The sequence below is a fragment of the Caloenas nicobarica genome, chromosome 15 (assembly GCF_036013445.1).
Source record: "Caloenas nicobarica isolate bCalNic1 chromosome 15, bCalNic1.hap1, whole genome shotgun sequence".
Classification (NCBI taxonomy): Eukaryota; Metazoa; Chordata; class Aves; order Columbiformes; family Columbidae; genus Caloenas; species Caloenas nicobarica.
Genome location: NC_088259.1, coordinates 8,012,922 through 8,032,605, shown reverse-complemented (window position 1 = coordinate 8,032,605; position 19,684 = coordinate 8,012,922). Strand labels below are relative to the sequence as shown.

Sequence of the window (19,684 nt, the reverse complement as noted above, 5' to 3'; positions counted from 1 at the left end):
TTAGCCAGGCGGGAGGGAAAAGCCAGCACTTGCAGAGCCAGGACTGGGGGCTAAGCCACGGCCAGACGTGAGAAACTGTTTCTCTGGAGTCACTCACAGCAGGTATTCCCCGACGCATTAATTCTCCTGCGGCATCACTTCAGTTTCATCCAGGAAGGGTCGCGGAGGGAAGGCGGTGGTGTGGAGCCAGCCTCGTTCCTAGCTGCTGGGCCAGAAAGGAGCAGTAACCCCTCTGGGCTTCCCAGCATCACTGTCTGGGTCACCTGCACCCCAGCTCTGGCCCTTCCCCTCACATGAAGATGAAGGCCAAGAGAGGGGGTTGCTCCCACGAGCCTCCATGCCCTGCAAGGATGGTGGAGGCTGGTACGGCCGTCCCCGGGACGCCTGGGCAGGTCAGTCTCAAAGGACACCGGGGCTCAGATTGCACCTTCCCTCCCACCGGTGGAGGCTGAAGCTGTTGCCCTTGTCACAGGATCAGGCCAGCGCCTTTCTCCTGTTCTCATGTATCGGACACCTCCCTGCCTGCACCCAGGGACGCTCAGCCAGGAGCAGTGTGGGGGACGTTAACCCCGAATCCAGCAGCTCCTGAAGCAGAGACCCAGCACTGTTCCCCCTACCCCAGGGAAGGCGCAGGATTTTTTCATTTCCCTGTATTAATAATTTTGAAGCAATATGTCATTGCTTTAGCAGCAGACCCACCCCCCTCCCTGCTGCCTCTGCCACACACTGGCCAAAGATCTGCTCCATTCATCAGCCTAAGATTTATGAGGTGCAAAGGGCTCCGGTTACCCTGCTGTCCCCAGCCTCCTCCCAGAGACTGGATGAATGAGATGCTGCTGGTTCCTCCCATACCAGAAGCAAAACAAGCTCAGAGGAGAGTAAAGCCATCATTTCAGCAAGCTCAGCTCCTTAAGTCTCTACCAGATCATGAAATGTTCTACCAAAAGACCCCTCACGTCCTGCAGAAGCCAAGGGAGGCCCTGCTGCCTGCAGGGGCTGAGCCTGCGTCCAGCCAGGCCCTCCACACAGCCCAGCTTTGCTCATGTGAGACACTCCAGAAATAGAAAAGGGATTGAAGGTTTTGGCTACTCTGGATTCCTCAGGCCCCCAGGCCCTGCTGCTCCTGGGATCTGCTCTCCCATTCTTCCCTATAAATCACTCTTCTCTCGGCTGCCACTTCCCTGTCCTTTCCTCTCATTTTGGCCATTTGAAGAAGCTGAGTGAGAGGATGGCCACGGGTGGAGAAGAATCGCTGTGCTCCAAACCCAGGAGACTGTGGTGCCGGCTGAGCCGGCAGCGACGCACAGCTTGGAGGAAACTTGGCAGCAGCCCTGGGGTCAGGAGGCAGTGAAGGGACCTGTCAGCGGCCGTCTGCATCGGCCAGGCAGGCGAGGGGCCAGCGAGCTGCCTTTGCTCCTGGCCCCGTGGAACCCCTGGCAGAGGCCAGCACGATGGTAACACACAGAGCTTGCTCAGAGAGCTGGACGTGTCCTCAAACATCAGGCACCAGGGTTTCAAGAAGCAGTAAATGAAAGCAATTCTTTTTGCAAAGAACCCCTCTATCAACAAAAAGGCAGACTCTTAAATAAATATTAGGGAAAAGCTAAAAACCATTCAGATGCCACCACGCAAATTCTGCACCAGATGTTGATGAGCTCGCCTGTGGGACTGGAATGTGCATGTCAACCCAAAAAGAAACCTGGACATTGCCCCGCCAAGATCCCCATGGATACAGTGAGCAGATAACTGTTTATTATTGCACGTAATCCAGCAGAACAACTGACAGAAAACTCTGGACAGTAGTACACAGATTGTAGTAAACAGCTTGCAAAATCTGTGATGAAGGTATTTTTGTGTGAAGAGTGAAAAGTATCTGCATCTTTGTAAGACCTGAAAAGTATAACACAATATCCTAGTCAGTTTTGAAAGCATGCAGTTTGAGGTAAATCTGTTATTTTGCATCTAAGAAAACAAAATCCCTAAGGGGCTATATATATATATGTATATATATCCGTATCTCAGCGCAATATGGATATATTTATATGTCACATAAAAGCAAATCTACCTACTTTTCTCATACAGTTACTAGGAGGAAAGCACATTACTGAGTGCATATCACATGCATAAAAAATTGAGGCGGGGGGGAATTACCTTAGCACTGTTGAAAAAAATCAATTTTTGTGCTTAGTGATAAATAAAAGCCCCTTGGGTCTCTCAATGGAAATTGTCCGGGTGGTTAATAAAAGCAGTTGGCATATTGAAACTGCAGAGCTGGCAAGTGAATGCCAGCAAACGTGGATAAAACGTCAAAAGCAGCAGAGCCTGGCGTTTGCAATACATCTATACTTATGAAAATTTAAAAAAAAAAAAAAAGAAGCAAATTGCTACTGAACTATGCTCTGTGGAAGTGTAGATGATGCTGCACAGCTTTCTCAGGACTGGTATAGCCACGTGGCTTTTAGAAAGGGATCACATTCACTTCTCCCACAGTTAACACCATGTATTTGCTACTGTGGCAACGTTCCTGAGCTGAATAAGGTTAAAAAATAAACTTGGTTCACAAAGAAAAGTACTGAATTATTCTCACTCTCTTGTGCCATAATTAGAGCAGATAAATTAGGCAGGTTTTGCCCTATGTCTCCAGTCAGTGTAAACCCCTGCCTGTCTGCCACCCCATCTCTGAAATCCTTTCAGACTGACCTTTGGAGCAGACTGGGCATCTGGTTTTTGCCTTAACCTTCATTTCCCCATTCTTTCCAGTCCCTCAGATTTTCCCACCCAGTCCTGCGCTGTGGGACTTCAGGATACACAGAGGTGCACAGCTGACTATAAGTAACATTTCCGGTTATCTCAAAAAGGGATAGAAAATACATATTGCTCTTAAAAGAAGGAAGAAACACATCCAAGCACTCAGCCTCACACTAAATTGTAACTTCATCTGTGCCGACTTTCTAAGCTCACACTGCTAAGGATCAGAGCAGATCATAGTAGAAACGTCTCCTTCCAAATGTCACTCACTCTCTGTCGCAGCTTTGGGAATATTTGGTGCACATCACCCAGGCCTCTAAGCCTTGCACACAAGAACAACAGCTAGAATTGCCCCTCTGTACTCTACCGCTGCTGAAAGTCTGGCTGCTGTCCATTTTTGAGCCTAACACCCAAATACAATGGAGTCACTCAGGTCTCTGCACCTTTTTCCTTCCGGGAATAATGCAATTTCTCCCACGAGAGCCACCCTGCATCCTCTGGCTGGAAAGTCTGCTCACTGTCGCAACGAAAGAGCACAGGAGCCCCCCTGCAGCCCAGCACACCAAGGGGAGGAACCCGCAAGCGTATGGAGGTATTTTTCAGTAAAAACCTCCTTTTCTTTGTAACTTGCACCATTTTCAGAGGGGAAAAAAAAAAGGGGTAAAGGGACAAATTCAGCACACCTATTTCCAGTCTCCCGCTGCAGGACACTTCTATGCAGAGCATTGCTGGTGGCAGGAGAGTGTTTGGGCAGCGAGTGGTCCCAACACAGGCACCATCTCCACCCACAGCACCCCCTGCACGCACAAACAGTGTCAGATCAGTCTGCCCCTCGCACCCCACCCCGCAGCCCCTGTCCGTGGCGCATCAGTAGGCACGGGCAGGACTCCGGTTACACTTCAACAAGCCCAATTTCAACTTGCTCCCCCTCTCAGTCCTCCATACATGGAAAAATGACTCCACGCGACGGGGAAAGACTTCTTGTTCATCCCTTTGGATGACTTACGAGCATGGAGGGCGATGTTGTCCAGTCCTAGCCATGGCATGGCTCTCATGAGTCGTTTTGGTTGCTGTGTATTGCTTCATCTCCATGCCATGGATTATATTCTTTGGGAAACCTCTGACACTGCGTCAACCAAGGGAGTTAAAAAACACATCAGTGTGCATGGATGAGACCTTCTCACTAGTTTTCCTACAGCTACAGATAAACCCTCATCCCTGGCATGGCAGGACAGTTGATGGCTTTGGTGAGAACAATTTAAGGCAACTGCTGTTTTATACAAAGAAGAGGAGGCTGAATTGCAGAAACCCTGGCTTTTCCTTGGCAGATTGCAGAGGCCAGCCACAGCCTGAGAGCGGGGAGACTGAACTGATCTTCAGGCACTTTCATTCAAGGTTCATGTTTGCCGTGCGACCTTGGGATCTCAAGTCCTCCTCTTTGGTGTTTCTAGGTGGCTGAGATTTGATCCCCACCAAGGTCTGTGGTCTCCATCAGCAGCAACACCTGTCCCAGACACAGATGAATGGGAGAGTCAAGGGGGAGAAAAACACATGACCAAGATGTAATTGCAGCTGTCTGCAAGGCTTTCACCTGTGCAGGCTGAGTGAGGACTAGTAAGGCAGCGTCCAGTGGAGTACTTTTATCTCCAGGAGGCCACGGGAAGGCAGCCCAAAACCCTCAAAGGCGCTTGGGAGGTGCCTCTCACATTATGTTCATGAGAAGCCCATGGGTCAGGTTCAGCCTTGATGGCTGAGCCCAAAGCAACAGAAATCTTGTGCAAACCCATGATGCCTTCCTATGTGCAGGAGCCCCACAGGCACAAGAAACCTCACAAGATTTTATTGCCACCAAATCCAAAAGCAAACCCTCATCCCAATTCAAGTGGACAACCTCAGCGAGCTCCAGTTTAACCTTTGCCAGATACACATCTTGGCTCATATTTACCTTTAGTAACACAGGTACATAATAACAGCTGCAGAACTAGCACTGGTGCAATTAGAGCTGCAAATTTCACAGTTTCACATTCTGCTTGTGTTCCTGCCTCTTGCTGGGCTGAATGCCATGACATATTGCAATGCACAAGTCACTGGCAGCAGCGGCCACAGAACAGCAAATTGAAAGTGTTTCTTGCACAAAACAAATTTCAAATTTAACATCACACATTCTTGCACTGGGAGTCTCCATGAATCACGTCCATCCAAATGGGAAGGCAAAACTATATTGTGGGATTGTATCCAATCAACACTGTTCAATTGTTTAACTTTGAGAAGTGACTGTGTGAAAGGACTCGAGAACTATCCACTGAAATTACTCCATGAACACTCTTGGAACAGACAAGGGGTAACAGAATCTCAACACAGGGCAATTGCATCTATTGAATATATGCCCATGCATTTCTATCACCAGGGCATCCATCAGTAAATGATTTGCATTGGCAATAAAGCCAGTGAACCTTAAACCATCCACAGTGAAGTCTACAAATAGAGGACAAAATCTTATTGCTCATCTTACCTTGTCCAAGGGGCATATCATGTCAAAAAATGCACAAATAGGATGGCCAGACCAATGTTCAATAAGATGACCATGCAGATCACAATTGTGTTGGGTCCCTGAAGGAAAAACCCCAAACAGAGTATTATACACCACAGTTCCAGGTGAGGAGACAGATACAGCTTGATTCTGCTATTCAGAAGCACCAGAATCATCCCCTTCCAACGCACATAAATCTGGCACCTAACAACCAGCCTGAATTTCAAACTAGTTGAATATTGATCAGCCCCCATTCCTGTCTATCACCTGCAAACTCCATTTAAGGAGGATAAACCAGGCTGCTTCTGAGGCTGAACCAGATTCAAGGAGACCCTGACCACAGGCACTCAAAGCCCATGTCAAGCTGCTCCTTCCAACCCCCTTCTCCACCCACATAGCCCACATTTGTGAAGTTGCCATTTTTAAGATGAACAAACACATTCGTATCAGATTACTCTAATTTCAGACCAAAGTATTTCCAAGCTGTGCTTTTCTAAAGTCATGTCAGAACCATTCGTATCCAAAGGGCTGCAAGGTGAGAAGCAGCAGGCTAACAAAACATCTGGTTTTACAGCTGTATTTGCTAACAGCAAACTACACTTTAAACCTATGAAATCAGCTAGTGATTTGAATTCAGAAATCAGCTCGTGAGGTGCCCCTACTGCACAAGAGTAACAGGTAAAAAAGAAACTCCACCCAGCTATGTTGTCCTACATTCCCCCCTGAATTTCCAGATCCATGTTGGCTGGAGAAAGGGTGAGAAAGAAAGGAAGGAAAAGTGTAAATAGTGTATCGCAAAACACATGTTTTCCTCAAATTTTGAACTAGAGACATGTTTGAAAGAATATCTGCCCCGGTCCAGAGAGGAGGTTAAAATAACAGGGTTATGAACACCAACCAGGGCAGGGTGGGCTGGGAAGGTGGTAGGAGAGGTGAAACCAAGACCTTCCTCCAGCAGGTTTTGGGATCTTGGAAAGAGCCTCTGGGTGCCCCTCAGGGCCCGCTCAGCCCCGAGGCCATGGACTCTGCAACCCTCTGGGCCCTTTTTGACTTCCCGGGGAAAAACAAACCCCAAAACATAAAAGCAAAGATGGCTCCCAGGGGTGCCATCCTCACGTCACCTCTTCGCACTCCTCCACCTCCTGAGCTGCTGCCACCGTGGCCAGGCTCCTCTTGGCCACCGCCTTGGGCTCTGTCCGCCCTGGCGCCCTGGCCTCAGTCTTCTTGTCAGCACTGGGCTTGGCCCGGCCCGCGGCCCTGCGCTCAGGGCTAGGGCGCTGCTTGGGCTCCTTGGACCGCGGCGGCTCCGTCTTGGCCTCCGCCCTGGCCGCCGGCTTCTCCTCCCGCTCCTGCGGCAGGACGGGGGTGTCCCCGCGGCGCTGGGGGTCCCCCCGGGGCTCAGGGGAGGGGGGCAGCTCAGGCTCGGGGAGCGGCTCCTCCTCATAGTCCTCAGCCGGGGAGACTGGGGAGGTCCGGACGGCGTAGCTGTGGTAGCCCTGGAAGTGCTCAGCGTCGGGCTCGTGCGCCATCCTCTGCAGCGGCCCGATCTCCATCTGCTCGGCGGGACGGCTGCGGCCCCGTGAGGCCGGCCGGCTCTCGCCCTCGGCCGGCGCGGGGCTCCCACCGCCTGCCCGGCTGCCCGCCTCGGCCCAGCTGCCTGGACGGAGGGCACCGTCCTGGCGGGGAGCCGCCTTGGCCCGCTTGGGCTCGGGAGGGGTGGCGGCGGGGCTGGGGGCCGGGCTGGTGCGGCCGTGGGTCTCGTCCTGCTCGTGGAGCTGGGGGCTCTCGGGGGGCGTGGGGGGTGGCGGGGCACCCTTGGGCTGTGGCGCCTCCTCCTCCATGTTGATGGCGTGTTCCGCATTCTCCATGATCTCATGCAGCAGCTTCCGCTTCTGGTACTCGGGACCTGTGGGGACAGGGGCTGGTGTGAGGAGCTGCCCAGGGTAAGGAGGGACGGCTGCCCAGCTCCATGCCACCATCACACCTTAGGCAGCCATGTCCCCAGCCCCGGACAGTTTGGGGACAACCGCAAGAGGGTCTGGGCTGGAGCTACTGGGGCTGGGAGAGGAGCTGCTCCCAAACCAGAGCCTGCTTCCAGCAGGGATTTCCCCAGGGGCCCCACCACATGCGGTCTGGCTGTGAAGAGCCAAAGGAGCAGATGAGGTGCTCCAGATGAGGGCAAAGAAACACTGAAAATCTGCAGCCAGGCTTTTTGCAGTCACACAGATGGGTTATCTTGGAGCTAAAGAGGATCCAGGGCCCATCCAAGTTTTGTTTGCTTTTTTTTTTTTTAATGGCTGGGAAACACCTCCATGTGGCTTCTTTGGTGTCTAATAGCGTGGCAACTTCACAAGTGATACAGGCAGTGCTCCATCTCCTCAGGAAAGGCAGATATCCCCAAATGATCTACCTGTTGTTCTTCGTGATGGGAAAAACACATTTCTCATGCACGGTGCAGGGATGGCAGTTTCACAGCCCTCCTCTCTGCACTGAGTCACCTGGCACCATCACACAAGGTGGCTCAGGGCTTTGGCTTTCCTTCTGGCCTCATCATTCACCTATCATTAAATCTTCATTTCTTGTTAACCCTAGGCCGTGTCTGAAAAGCAAATCGCAGCCCAGCTAAGGTCTGGGGGAGTCATCTAGAGCCTGACGCCAAAGATACCCATTGTGCTGGGCAGCTGGCTGAGCAAAATCCACCACCGAACAACTGGGAATACCTTTTGGAATGACAACCCTGCACAGTGCTCTGCACGCTGGGACGTGCACTGGGACAGGGGTCCCCTCACAGCACTGCAATGCACATTGCAAGTAATAACAACAAGAACATGCTCCTTATGGGCAGTGCAAGGTCACAAAGCAGCTTATTTGAAAGCACAGTGCCAGCTCTTGAAAGTGGCTTTGGCTTCATTCTGCTGAATCCAAGCGGTGCTGAGGGGTGCAGATGTACAGGGCTTGCTCTGTGCTCCTGAATGGCACAGACCCTGGAGCTGCACCGTTCCCAGACACCTCCCGGTTCCTCCCCTCATCTCTTCCACCCCAAGGACTAATGCAGATTGGGTCTGGTTGCTTTCCCTCTCATCAGTCAACGGTGTGATCTGCGCACTGCTACCTCCTGCCCACGTAGGCGATGCCTCTACATGAAAGGGGCAGCGAGGAGAAATTGGGCACTGATTTTAGCTGCTCTGCCCTGCCTGCACACTGCTGTCAATCAGCAGGCGACCCATTCAGGGCCATTTATTTCTGGCTGCAAGTGGATTATTTGGAAGCCATTTCAACAGTTGTTCAGACTCCTCAAAATAGGCTGCCTGCAGCTCCAGGCTCCTTGCTCTCTCCTGCTGCTTCTGAATAATTCACACTAGAAAAACCCAGCTGCCTGGAGGGCACTGCACAGCCCCGATCCTCCTCACCTCCTCACCTTCACCTCCCAATACAACATTTCAGCAAGGGCTTTGGCTTACATCCCTCTCCTCTAAGCTACCAGAGTTGATATTCTAAATGAAACTCATGGCTAAATACTTGTTAGAGAGGTGAGGCTTGCTGAGCAGCATTGCCCTGTGCCAAATCCAGGGACAGCAAGGGGAAACGCAGCTGCCGAACACTGCCAGGCTCTCCCGGCTACGCGACCAGCTCTGACTTCCAGCAAAATCCAAGGGTGGACTTTTGCCTGTTTGTTCCTGGGCAGTGCACCCGTGCAAGAAGAGACATTTCCCCTTGTTGTGCACTTACGGAATTTAGAGATTTGAAAGAATCATAGAAGAAAAATGTGCATCAGCAGCTTGCAAGGCAATTGAGAGAGACCAGGACACATGTGATGCCCTACATAAAAGAAGAGAGAGGATTCAGCGCCCGAGGAGCCAGGAGCAGAGGCCAGGCTGCTTCAGGTATTTTGCAGCGACTGTCAATTGTCTCATTCAATTGCCATGGGTGGAAAAAATAATCTAGCTGGATGTCAAAAACATCCCATCAGGAATTCCAGTTTCCTTTGCCTCTGAGCTATAAATAACCCAGTATGCAAAGGGTGAATGTGGAGCAGTGAGTGGCAGCTGAGGGGCTTATGTCAGGATCAAGCGACATTTAACTGTTGTTAAATGAAGTGCCACACACTGGCTCACGCCCATGCCTGGGCATTGTGGTGTTTCTCCTCTCAAAGCCAAGTCCAACAGGCCTCGCTGGGCTGCGGGGAGGAACGGGCAGGCCTGCAGCACAGCATCTGCCCAGCTATCAGGTGCACGGCGAGGTGGGAGTACAGGGAATTTAGGCAAATCTGTCAGTATAACTCCCTCTGTGGCCAAGCACCAGGTATGAGCTGTTCCCCTTTCTGTGTGCCCTGTGCTGGGGTGTAGCACCAGCGACCTGGAGGCACCGAAATCAGAGCAAGAGCAGGCAGCAGGTTTTGCTGAGCAGGAGCAAACATTGGGCTTCTTCCCCCAGTTTTGCCACTGTGATGGTCCCTTGTGATCCTGCCTCAGCAGCCGCAGGGCACTTGTTCTAGGTAACAAAGCAGTATAATATAACAAAGGCAGGATAAAAATTGTGGAACTTGGATCCTTGCTTCCTGCTCTATTACCTTCCCTCTCTGGAAAGGAAAGCTTTCCAGGAAGAACATATCTCTAGCTAGCTCAGTCTAGGGAAAGGTAACGGCATTCACAATGCTGCTTCGAATATTACACTTCCTATCTACTAATTCTCAGTGCTCCGTTGCATAGAAGGAACCTCCCAAGTGTTTTCCCAGCCAAAAAAATCAGCAGTGATGCTAATAAATAAATAGGGAATCAGGGAAGTAATATTTTGCATTAGCAACTTTCTTATAGGGTATTACAACCCCTAAACAGCTGAGTCTGATTGTACACTGGTGTGGTGTGGGGCCCCACAGGGTATGTGCTGTAAGTCAACGTGCAAAGTTGTTCCAAGAAAAAGCCATGAGGGATATATCTACAGGAGCACTGCAAACAGACCCAAGCCCGCTGCCTGCCCTGCCCGCTGCCAAGAGGGCTTCAGCATGTGGAGCAACACAGGGGAAGTCGAGAGACTGCGAGTTTTCCCTTCAGGCTATGGTAACATATTCTAGCAGGTAAAACAGCGGCGTAAGGAAGACAGCAGATCATCCAGGGCAGGGGGCTGGCTGAACTTGTGCAAAAGAGGATTTAGGATAGACAGGAGAGCAACGTGTGGAGTTATAAAGTGGGTGAATCATTTGAACAGATTCCCCAAGGAAATTGCAAAACGCCTCTTAGAAAATGCCTCTGGTCTTACCTGGCTGGTAGAAGTCCGGGGAGAGCTCCCTGGCCATCATCCTAGCTATGCCCGACTCGCTGTTCGCTGCCTGAGCTGCCTGCTCAGACCCTTCAGCCTTGGCTTTGGCATGAGCTGTCCTGCAGAGAGAAGAGGGGACAACAGTGAGCAGCAGCCAAGCTGAGATCGGCCCAGCTCGAGCAGCAGACTTTGTCCAGCAACAAAATCAGATCAGCCCATCTGGCATAACACAGCACTCTCAGCCTGCCCACTCAACCCCCAAACCCCACACTCAAGGACAAAACACCAGATTTTCAACAAGTTAAGGGTACAGATGCTTACAGCTGAGGGTGAAGGGTGCACTTAGCCACACAAGGAAACAGGCAGGTATATTTGCAAACACGAGGATGTTCATGTGTTGCAGTAAGGTGGCAGGTGCTGCAAAACAGGCTTCCTGCTGTGAAAACCTTGCTCAGAGGAACACCTGCAGAACCACCACAGACACCTTTGGAGCATAAGGGGACAACAACGCGATGGCTGAACACCGCTGTGCTGTCACCAGCCCTGAGCTGCTGCACGTTGCCAGAGGCAGCGTGTCCCTGCCCAGCACACCAGACACGTTTTACCCCCAAAGTTTGTGCTGTAGCTCTCCAGCAAACAAAACAGCACAGCTCATCCAAGGGGCTCCTGTACTCGCCACAGCCTGGGCAGCTGCTCTCCTCAGTGCTAGAAAAGGCAAAGCTATTGCCTCCCTCACAGCTTGGTTCCTCATGTCGTCACCGTTCCTTCCCAGCACATCTCCTCCTTGCTCCACAGGGCTACGGGGCTATCAGAGTTATTTCGCTGGCCGGCTGTCGTATTCCTTGCATGCCTCGCACTCGAGGACGTGTGATCTTTACGCTAAAAGCAGGGCTGGCTTTACAGCCCAGCTGCTTGCAGTTTGGGAAGGAGCTGACTTCAAATAGCAAAATCGCACCTTCAATAAAAATAAGGGAGGGCAAAGCACCGTATATTCAGCTGCTTTGTTGCACCCAGTGCTTATGGAGAGCTGCTTTCCCCATGCTCTCACTATCATATTTGCTGAGGCTTCCCATATCTCCCTTGCTGCACATAACGGAGCACACACTGGCTGCACATGCAACCACATATTTTTGTGTGGACAGTTAGATAAGCAGTTAGCAGCCCTCAAATGTCAATTCACTACAAATTACAACCTTTAATGCGGTCTTACGGTATCTGATAAGCTGTTTAAATGGCACCCAGGCACCCTTTTCAGATGCAGGTTGGTCTCTAGTCATGTTTTGGGACAAGAAATGAGGAAAGATGCCATTCTTATCCCTGCAGTGAAAATTTTCCAGAGGAATTTGGAATGTTTGGACTGTCAGTCAGGAAATCAGGATTAATTCTTTCCCATTAAATTGAGATGCAGCACAAGGACAAGACTAGCTTTAGTCTGAATACTCAATGGGTGCAATGAAAAGGTGATGGAAATGCTATTCTGAGACCCTTAGAAGGCAGAATATACACACACACACAATTATTAGTAGCTGCAGGGAGAGAATTAAATGTAGGGCCTTATCCCAAACGATACAGGCAACAGTGTGACTTGACAGGGAGCCGAAAACACTGTTCAGGGCCCTGCGATAGAGAAGAGGGTGCGGAGCTGCTGTGGCTCAGCCTGTCTCTCCCTGGGACGACGTCCCGCTCTGCCGGAGCCATGATTCACCTCCCTGCCCACACTCACACGTTATCTCCCTGCTCTCTCTGCAGGCTGAGCTGCCTGGGATTGCTGTCATTCTTGGTCTTTTTTATCCAAAATTATTACAGCTCCTGAAAAACCCAGAGACAAGAGACGACGAGGCAGAAAACAGCAATTTTAAGCTGCTGCTCGCAAGCAGGAGGTCTGAGGCAGCTCTGAACAGAAAAAGCACCTCCTTTTTTGGTAGCATATAATCAGTGTGATTAATTCCACTATAATCTGGCAGGGGCCAAGGGGGATGTTTCTGCGCTCTCCATGCCTGGGGGATCAGAGCGGGCTGGGTGCGCTGTGTGGGGGACACACAGCCTGCCCGGCGCCAGCCCCAAGAAGGACCTTGCAAAGTGAGCATCCACCCTGGCAAAACGTGCTCTGACCCCTGGCTTTGTCCTGCTGCTCTCAGAGGATGAGTTTCACCATACAGAGATAAAATTCCCCCTTTAAGATGCTCACTGAGCCAGACAGAGGCTATCCTGGCCACTTCCCAGCCAGACAACCAGCCAGCTGGACTCAGCTGGGGAGCAACAGGCAGCTCCTGGCAAGCAGGTGGATGCTTTCCTAAAGGTGACTTACAAAAAAGCCATCTGAAAGTGGGTTGGATGCAGGGTCTGCTCCCTCTGCTAGCAGTGATCTAGCCAGGCTCAAGCCAATGTGTTCTCAAACGGGTGCAGACGGCTCCCACATACTCAGCTGTCCCCACGCAATGGGGGACAATGCAAGGGAACAGCCTGGGGGTGTCAGAGGTGACAAGGCAGTTCCCAATTACACTCATTGCCTGACGGAGATTTCCTTTCCTCCAGAGAAGATCCTGGATGCTATCTGGCTGCTGCATGGGGCTTGAGTACTGTAATTCCCACAGGCAAAGAGGTGGTGATGCCAGGAAGACCCCAATCTGGGTTGCAGAGGCTGCAGTGAGGATGCTGTGGGGGCTGAGCCATTGCTGCGAGCCACCATAGCCCCAAGGCTACCAGGGCTCTACAATGAGCCCTCCTGGGCACAGAGTGGTGCGAGGCTAGGGAGGCAACTCCTGAGCTCCAGGTGTGACTTTGGGATCCTCCGCTGCCCTGGGGCACAGCAGCTTTGCCCAGCTCCCGCGCTCGGGGGGACATGCCCGACCTCTGCTACTGTCCCCCCGCTTGCAAAGTCGCTCAGAAGCGCTTGATTTGGGGGGACTGAGATCACCACAGCTGCAGCTTCATATCTGGCACCTCCATCCCACCATGTGTTGGCTCTGCTGGCATCCCAGGGAAGCTGTGGCACCCAGCAGAGCACTGATCTCCCCCAGCAGGGATGCTGATGCCCTGTGCTAGGTCCCACCATCGCTGAGATCACTTATTCCAGCAGCAGGCAGGTGATGAACATCTGGCTCACCGAGACATGGCACAGTGATTTAAATATGTCTTCCCCAGCTCCCCTGGCCATGCTGTACATCCCCAGGGCAGGAGGGGAAGGCACTTTGGCTCACAGCCCTCCAAAAACCTGCACTGAGGGCTTAGTAACACCCTGACAAAACACAGCCTGGAAGAAGGGGCCTGGCCATAACAATAACATCTAACTCATCTAGAGTATTTCTGAATTAATTATTTATCCGCAGGGCTGGCAGAGCCTGGGAGCTCAACGCAGAGAAAGATGTGGTCCCAGCTGCAAAGCAGGAGACAAATACCAGGTGCCCTGGGAGAGCTCAGCACATGCAACTGGCAGCACAAAAGCCTCTCTCAGCCCATGGCCCAGGGTCTGCCACGTGCAGCGGTGAAAAAAAAACCAACAACAAAACACCCAAACACAAATGCTCAGGAGGTTTAAAGGAGGCAGGAAGGTGATCTTTGAACCTTACACATGAAATTTGTAAGTGGAAAAATTTCTTCCAGAGTCAATATCTGCTCAAAAAAAAATCAGCTTTCACAAAAAGGCAAATGCTGGCCTTTTATTATATGCATATAAATTTGATACTTTTCAGGCAGCATTTTAATAAGGGCTCCACTTTTTTATCTACTGCTAGTTATGCTGTCAGCTCCCATCCCCTCTGCAGAAGGCAGCCCCTGCAAAAAAAAGCAGAGGAGAAAGTCTGGAGATGGAGGAGGTCAGGGTGAAACTGAAACAGAGGCCCACGGATTTTATGGCACCCAGCAGCAAAATTCAAAAGCCACTTTTCGAAGCAGTGCTGGAAAACAAACCATGAACATTAAAGACGTCCAACTGGGGGCAATAAACACAAAGAAGGGCCTTTACAAACCACGGCCGGTGCTCCCCATCCCAAGCCAGGCAGCACCGCCCGAGATGAGTGCTGCCCAGTCTCACCCTGAGCCATCTCCCCGGGGCAGAGCCGTTAAAAATAGCTCCGGTGAATTCTTTGCAAGGTGCAGCAGCCCCGCATGGAGCCGAGGAGAGGGATGCAGGCAATGCCGCAGCCCCCATCCCGGCCTCGCTGGCACCGGCTTCACACCTCAGCTGGATGGTTGGGAAAGGGAGGGTTAAACGCATCTGCTGTTTTATTTGCTCCTCTGGCATGGCTCTAATGCTCTAATTGTTTTTGTACGATTCGGGACAGAGCACTGCTCCTGTCGGTCCTGGCCACCTCCCAGGAACGCTGCCCAGATCATTCCTCCGACTGCGACTAAAATCCCCTGCGGACACACGAGCTGCAGCTGAGCACTGCGCTAACAGGTGAGACCCAAAGCCAAGCCAGCGTGCCCGTCTCTTTGGACAGTTTATGTGGTTTTGCACATCCACATTGGATTAGACTGTAAATGAGACTGGAATTAACAGAGAATACTGCAAATACCAGACGGGGCTGGGGCACCTGCAGGTGCAGCAATGACCTTGTGGCTAGAAATAGGGGAAGAGCTCAGCTCGCTGCCCAGGCTATTGCACATTTGCTTATTAAGGAAAAGACAGACCTGTCCAGTACTGTCCTTCCTTCTCCAGGGTCTCCCTCAACCCGCTGAGTAAGCAAACCCTGAGGAAGGACCAATTGAACACCTTTTTCTTGCCATTCTCAATAAACTAGGAAAAAAAAAAAAGGTCGTTAAGCAAATAAAAATCACCAGTCAGCTCTAGGAAGGAAGACTTCTGCTAAACTCCCCTCTCCTGGAAACTGGCTTTTGCACACTCAGCCAAATTCCAGCTCCAGTATCTAGCAGGAATAATTTTGCCCTTCTGAAGAAACTTAAGATAACAGTTTGTCTTGGCAGGAATGTTTGCAGCACTCAAAAGGGATACAGGGAAAGCTACAGAAGTGTTTTTACTGACGGCAACATGGTGCCTTCTGCATTCACATTGTGAAGGGCAAGGACATACAGACCTGACCAACATAGACCTGTGTTGGGGGTTGGACTAGATGACCTTTAAAGGTCCCTTCCAACCCAAACCATTCTGTAATTCTATGACCTGACCAGGACAGACCCTTTCCAGCTTCTTCATTTTCCACACTGTCTTTGGACTTGTGTCACCTCTATAGTTGGGTCGTTGTTTTCTCCCTGCTCAGTTCCAACCCATCTCCTTTGTGCCTCTCCTTCTGCCTTTCTGTGCATGCAGAGCCCAGCAATGCAGCTCTGCTGCCCTCGTTTGCCTGTAACCAGCCTATGGGACTGAAGATCCTTTCTCAGTTCATCACTTCTGCCACTTTCCCTGCCCACATTCAAACCCCCCCATATCCCAGCCCATGGGTGTCCTGCCCTGAGAGCCAGCTGTACCGTTTACCCTCCTTCTTCTCTTTTTGCTCCATCACTAGTGTACACACACCCACTCAATTTAGACCCTGACATCCCTAGAGAACGCGAGTCTTTGCTGGTTTATATTATGGACTCTGCATTTGCAAGGTGATGGTCTTAATGGTGAATTAAGCACAAAACAGTATAAACTGCCTCCTAGAGGAAACACCTCCATACCACTGTAAAAGGAACACAAAAAGAGAAGCCACCCTGACCTTGCAGAGCGGCTCTGCCCTCCAGCCTCCCTTCCCTTGCAGCCAGCTGACAAGATGCCCCAGGGTGTTCACTCCTGGTACCAGCACTTACACAGAAATGGTGGCACTCTGTACATGCCCAGGCTGCTTAGCTGGATAAATCGGACCTTATCTCCTTCCTTCCACAGAGAGGGCACAAACAGGCCATTCAACCAGGGGAAAAGCATCCTTTTCTGTGCAGTGCTTCAGGAGCACAGGCCTGGCAGAGCTCCTTGCCACCTAATGAGCTCAGCAAGCATTAGCCTTTATGATTACTTGGTGAATTTTTAAAATACCGAAATGTTATCCTCAGCTCTAAATAGCTCAGAGCCACTTGCATCTTTCACCAAGGGATACTTCCCCTCAGAACAGTTAAAGTGATATTAATCTTACAGCAGACAGATCTGCAGCTGTCTTCAATAAGACGACAACCTACGCACCCCAGCCCTGCGTACGGGAGATTTGCTCAATTAATCTCTGCCACCCTAATTGCCCCGCGAGCCGAGCTGGGCTGGGTGGGCAGCTAGCCATCAGGGCTTGGCCGTGCCAGCTTGCATGGGAGCCCATGGGCTGTGCCGAGCCGGCGGGACCGGCACAGACCGCAGCTGCTCTCTGGTTCTCCGCAGCCCTGGGATGCCAGCGGCAGCTGCCCAGAGACGGCTGTAAGTGGAGCGGTGCAAGCCAGAGCCTGCCGGCTCAAAGCGCCACCGGCACCATGGCCCCGGGGCCACTGCACTGGCTGCTGACAGACAGGACAGGCAGCTCCGCACCCCACCAGAGCCCATCCTGCCTGCACAGCCAGGCTGGGACAGCTCTTGAGAGCATCCAAAGAGACATCTTTCGAGGAAGAAAGAGGGGATTTGTAGTTGCCAACTGGACTCCCTCCTCCACTTGGATTTTAGGTCTGCACTCCTCGTGCTGCCCTGCGCATGGGTCCAGTGGACCCCAGAGCAGCATCTCCCAGAGCAGCACAGCCTTGGGACTTGGCACAAACACCACTGATTTAGTCCAGCTTCCACCACACCTTGAATTAGCTACCATGGCACGATAAAAGCAACCAGGTTATTCCACTGATAAGTGCATCAAAGTTTCTTTAGAGCGCACACACACGATCAGGATCTTCCAGCCTTTCATCCCCCAGGTGCTCCTGCTTGCTCCCTGTCCTGCCCAGGGGAATGAATTCCCACTTCCAAGAAAACACCAGGGCACAGCAGCCATTTGTTTTGAGGGAGCCCACCCTGACTGAGGAGCTCCTGCCAAGCCCCAAGCTCTGCCAAACAGGCAGTATCCAAAATCTGAGCAGGTTTTACCCGATTGCCAGCCTCACCAGCACTAAAATAGGTCAGAAAGTGTGTGTTTCCTCCATAAGATTGTTGTTTTTCTACAATTAAAAGTTTTAGCAGCTTCTAAGTCCAGTGTGTTTCAGATTTCAGCAATCCAAACCAAAAGAGTAAGGAACCGCGTTATCTGTTTTGTCATTTATTTTTCCCAATCAAGAAAGAAAAGCAGGATTTAAAAAATTTTTTTTTTTTTTTTTTTTAGAAAATGAAAGGAGACAGTTCTCTCAAAATACTGAATTTGGTGAGAAGCCCAATTAATAAAGAAAACTTAAGGCAGAAGCATTTTTCTCCCAGGCCCATAGGTCTCTCAAGTTGACGTTCCCAGATCTGAGGTCCAGGAGAAACGAGAGGGAGGAGGGAGCTGCAAGGGCTGCAGCGCCCATGTCCTCTGCACCTGCACCTAGGGCTGCGGAGGGCACCCAGGTGAGTGGGACACCAGGTCCCTCCTGGCCCTGTCTGAAGGCTCGGCAAGCCTTGTAGGAGCAAAATGACAAAAACTTTGTCTCAGAAAGCCAAAGCGCTCTGGCTCAGCACCAGGATAAGCTGAAAAAAATTGCTCCTCCTCCAAGAGGAAGGAGGGTTTCTGTATCTCAGGCTTTATATTTAAATTCGACATTTTACTTAAGTATTTCATCTTTTTCAAGATTAGCCTATTTCACATTCCACTGAAATGACGATAACCTCTGAGCAAAGCTTGACTGAATCAGATGATTTTAAAGCCCAGCTCCCTGCCAGCTGATTTCAAGCATTTGGACGGGAGTCAAAGCCTTCCTGCTCCATGCAGCAGCAGATCAATTGAATGACAAACTACCATTTTCCACAGCCATTTTTGCAAATTGAAGTCACACTTCATTTTTCCCCTTTCTGTGTTTGTAAGCTTTTGAGATAAGGATTTCCCACAAGGTCAGAATGAACAGCCCATTAATTCCACTTCCCCACCCCTGGCGCTGATGTCCTGCCACCCGACTCTGCTCCTCTTGAGAGGATCCCTGCAAGCCACAGCCCCATTTGCTTCAAACCCAAAGACTTAGAAAGCCCTGGAGAAAGCAGTCTGCTGCCCAAGAGATGCTTTCTCCTTGGACCTACTGAAAGTGCACGCTCCCTCTTACCCTAATAGGGTATGAAAGTGCCTAAGGAAATTCATGCGAGGCAAGTGGAAAACAGATAAAGCCGTGCGCACCCTCGTCTGGAGTGAAAACACATTTCAGCGTAACGAGCACAATGGGCCAAAAATGTGTCAGTGCCGGAGCTGCAGCCAACCCGGGCTGGAGATGAGGCCATTCCAGGAAAGGGCTGAAAGAAAGGGGTGAAGGCATCACTGCTATCACTCATGTCATGGCACCAAACCCCTCGAGTTCGCAAAGCCCTGCACAACGTGGGGAGACATGGTGGGGGTCCTGTGGCTGGGGCAGGTGTCTGATCCTGGCGCTGAACCCTAACCCTGGGGTCCGCTGTCCCCACAGGACCAGGAATGGAGAGGGGCTGACCCCAACCCTGCAGCCTGCTCCCTGCCCGGCTCTCACAGTCAGGATGAGGGTGAGCTAGAAGAAGGGGTGAGCCCAAGGGCCTTTTGGGGTGGGACGAGGGTCAGGCAGCACTTCAAAACAGGTAGGATTTCTACAGAGCTGGAGACTGGTGTTTTGGGGCAACAAAACCACAAAACCCCAGCTCAACCGAGCTCAAGCCAGCCCTGCTCAGTCCTGATCATGAAGCTCTAAAAACCAAGCCCTGTCGCCAGGACAGGGGCTGGTTGTCCCCTGTCTCCAAGACACAAATGACACAAAGTACCCAAGCTCCTCATCCAGGTGTGAGGAAGCTCGCGTGGAAGTATTCCTCGTCATCAAACCACACGCAGTGACAACACAACGCCATGGCGTGAGGCAGCCAGGAGTGTTCTTGCTCCAAGAGCTGTGAAGGAAACCCAAGCTGAAGTGGTCCTGGTGACAGTGACACAGGCCAGGCAGGTCTCCACTCACAGTCCCCATGGGTGGTTATCCTGGATACTGACTTCAGTTTGTGCTGATAAGCCATGTAGAGGAGGTCATGCCTGCTCAGGAGCTGCAAGAGGAAAAGGTCTTTATTTGGTGGTTTTCATGGGAAGGAGGGAGCTGTCACCAGTGCCATGCAGAAGG

At 51.3% G+C, this 19,684-nt stretch overlaps 1 protein-coding gene across 1 annotated transcript in view; it reads right to left on the bottom strand.

Annotated features, from left to right (window-relative positions):
• Nucleotides 1–1,730: 1,730 nt before the first annotated feature.
• The window catches only part of JPH2 (junctophilin 2), a 32,759-nt gene continuing 14,805 nt past the window's right edge, over nt 1,731–19,684 (bottom strand). Inside the window, exons 3-6 of the mRNA XM_065645965.1 lie at nt 10,535–10,653; nt 6,400–7,184; nt 5,261–5,358; nt 1,731–4,252 (exon numbers count right to left, since the gene is read on the bottom strand). Coding sequence (XP_065502037.1) covers nt 5,278–5,358; nt 6,400–7,184; nt 10,535–10,653 — 985 coding nt within the window. The 3' untranslated portion in view covers nt 1,731–4,252; nt 5,261–5,277. The remainder of the gene's footprint in view (nt 4,253–5,260; nt 5,359–6,399; nt 7,185–10,534; nt 10,654–19,684) is intronic.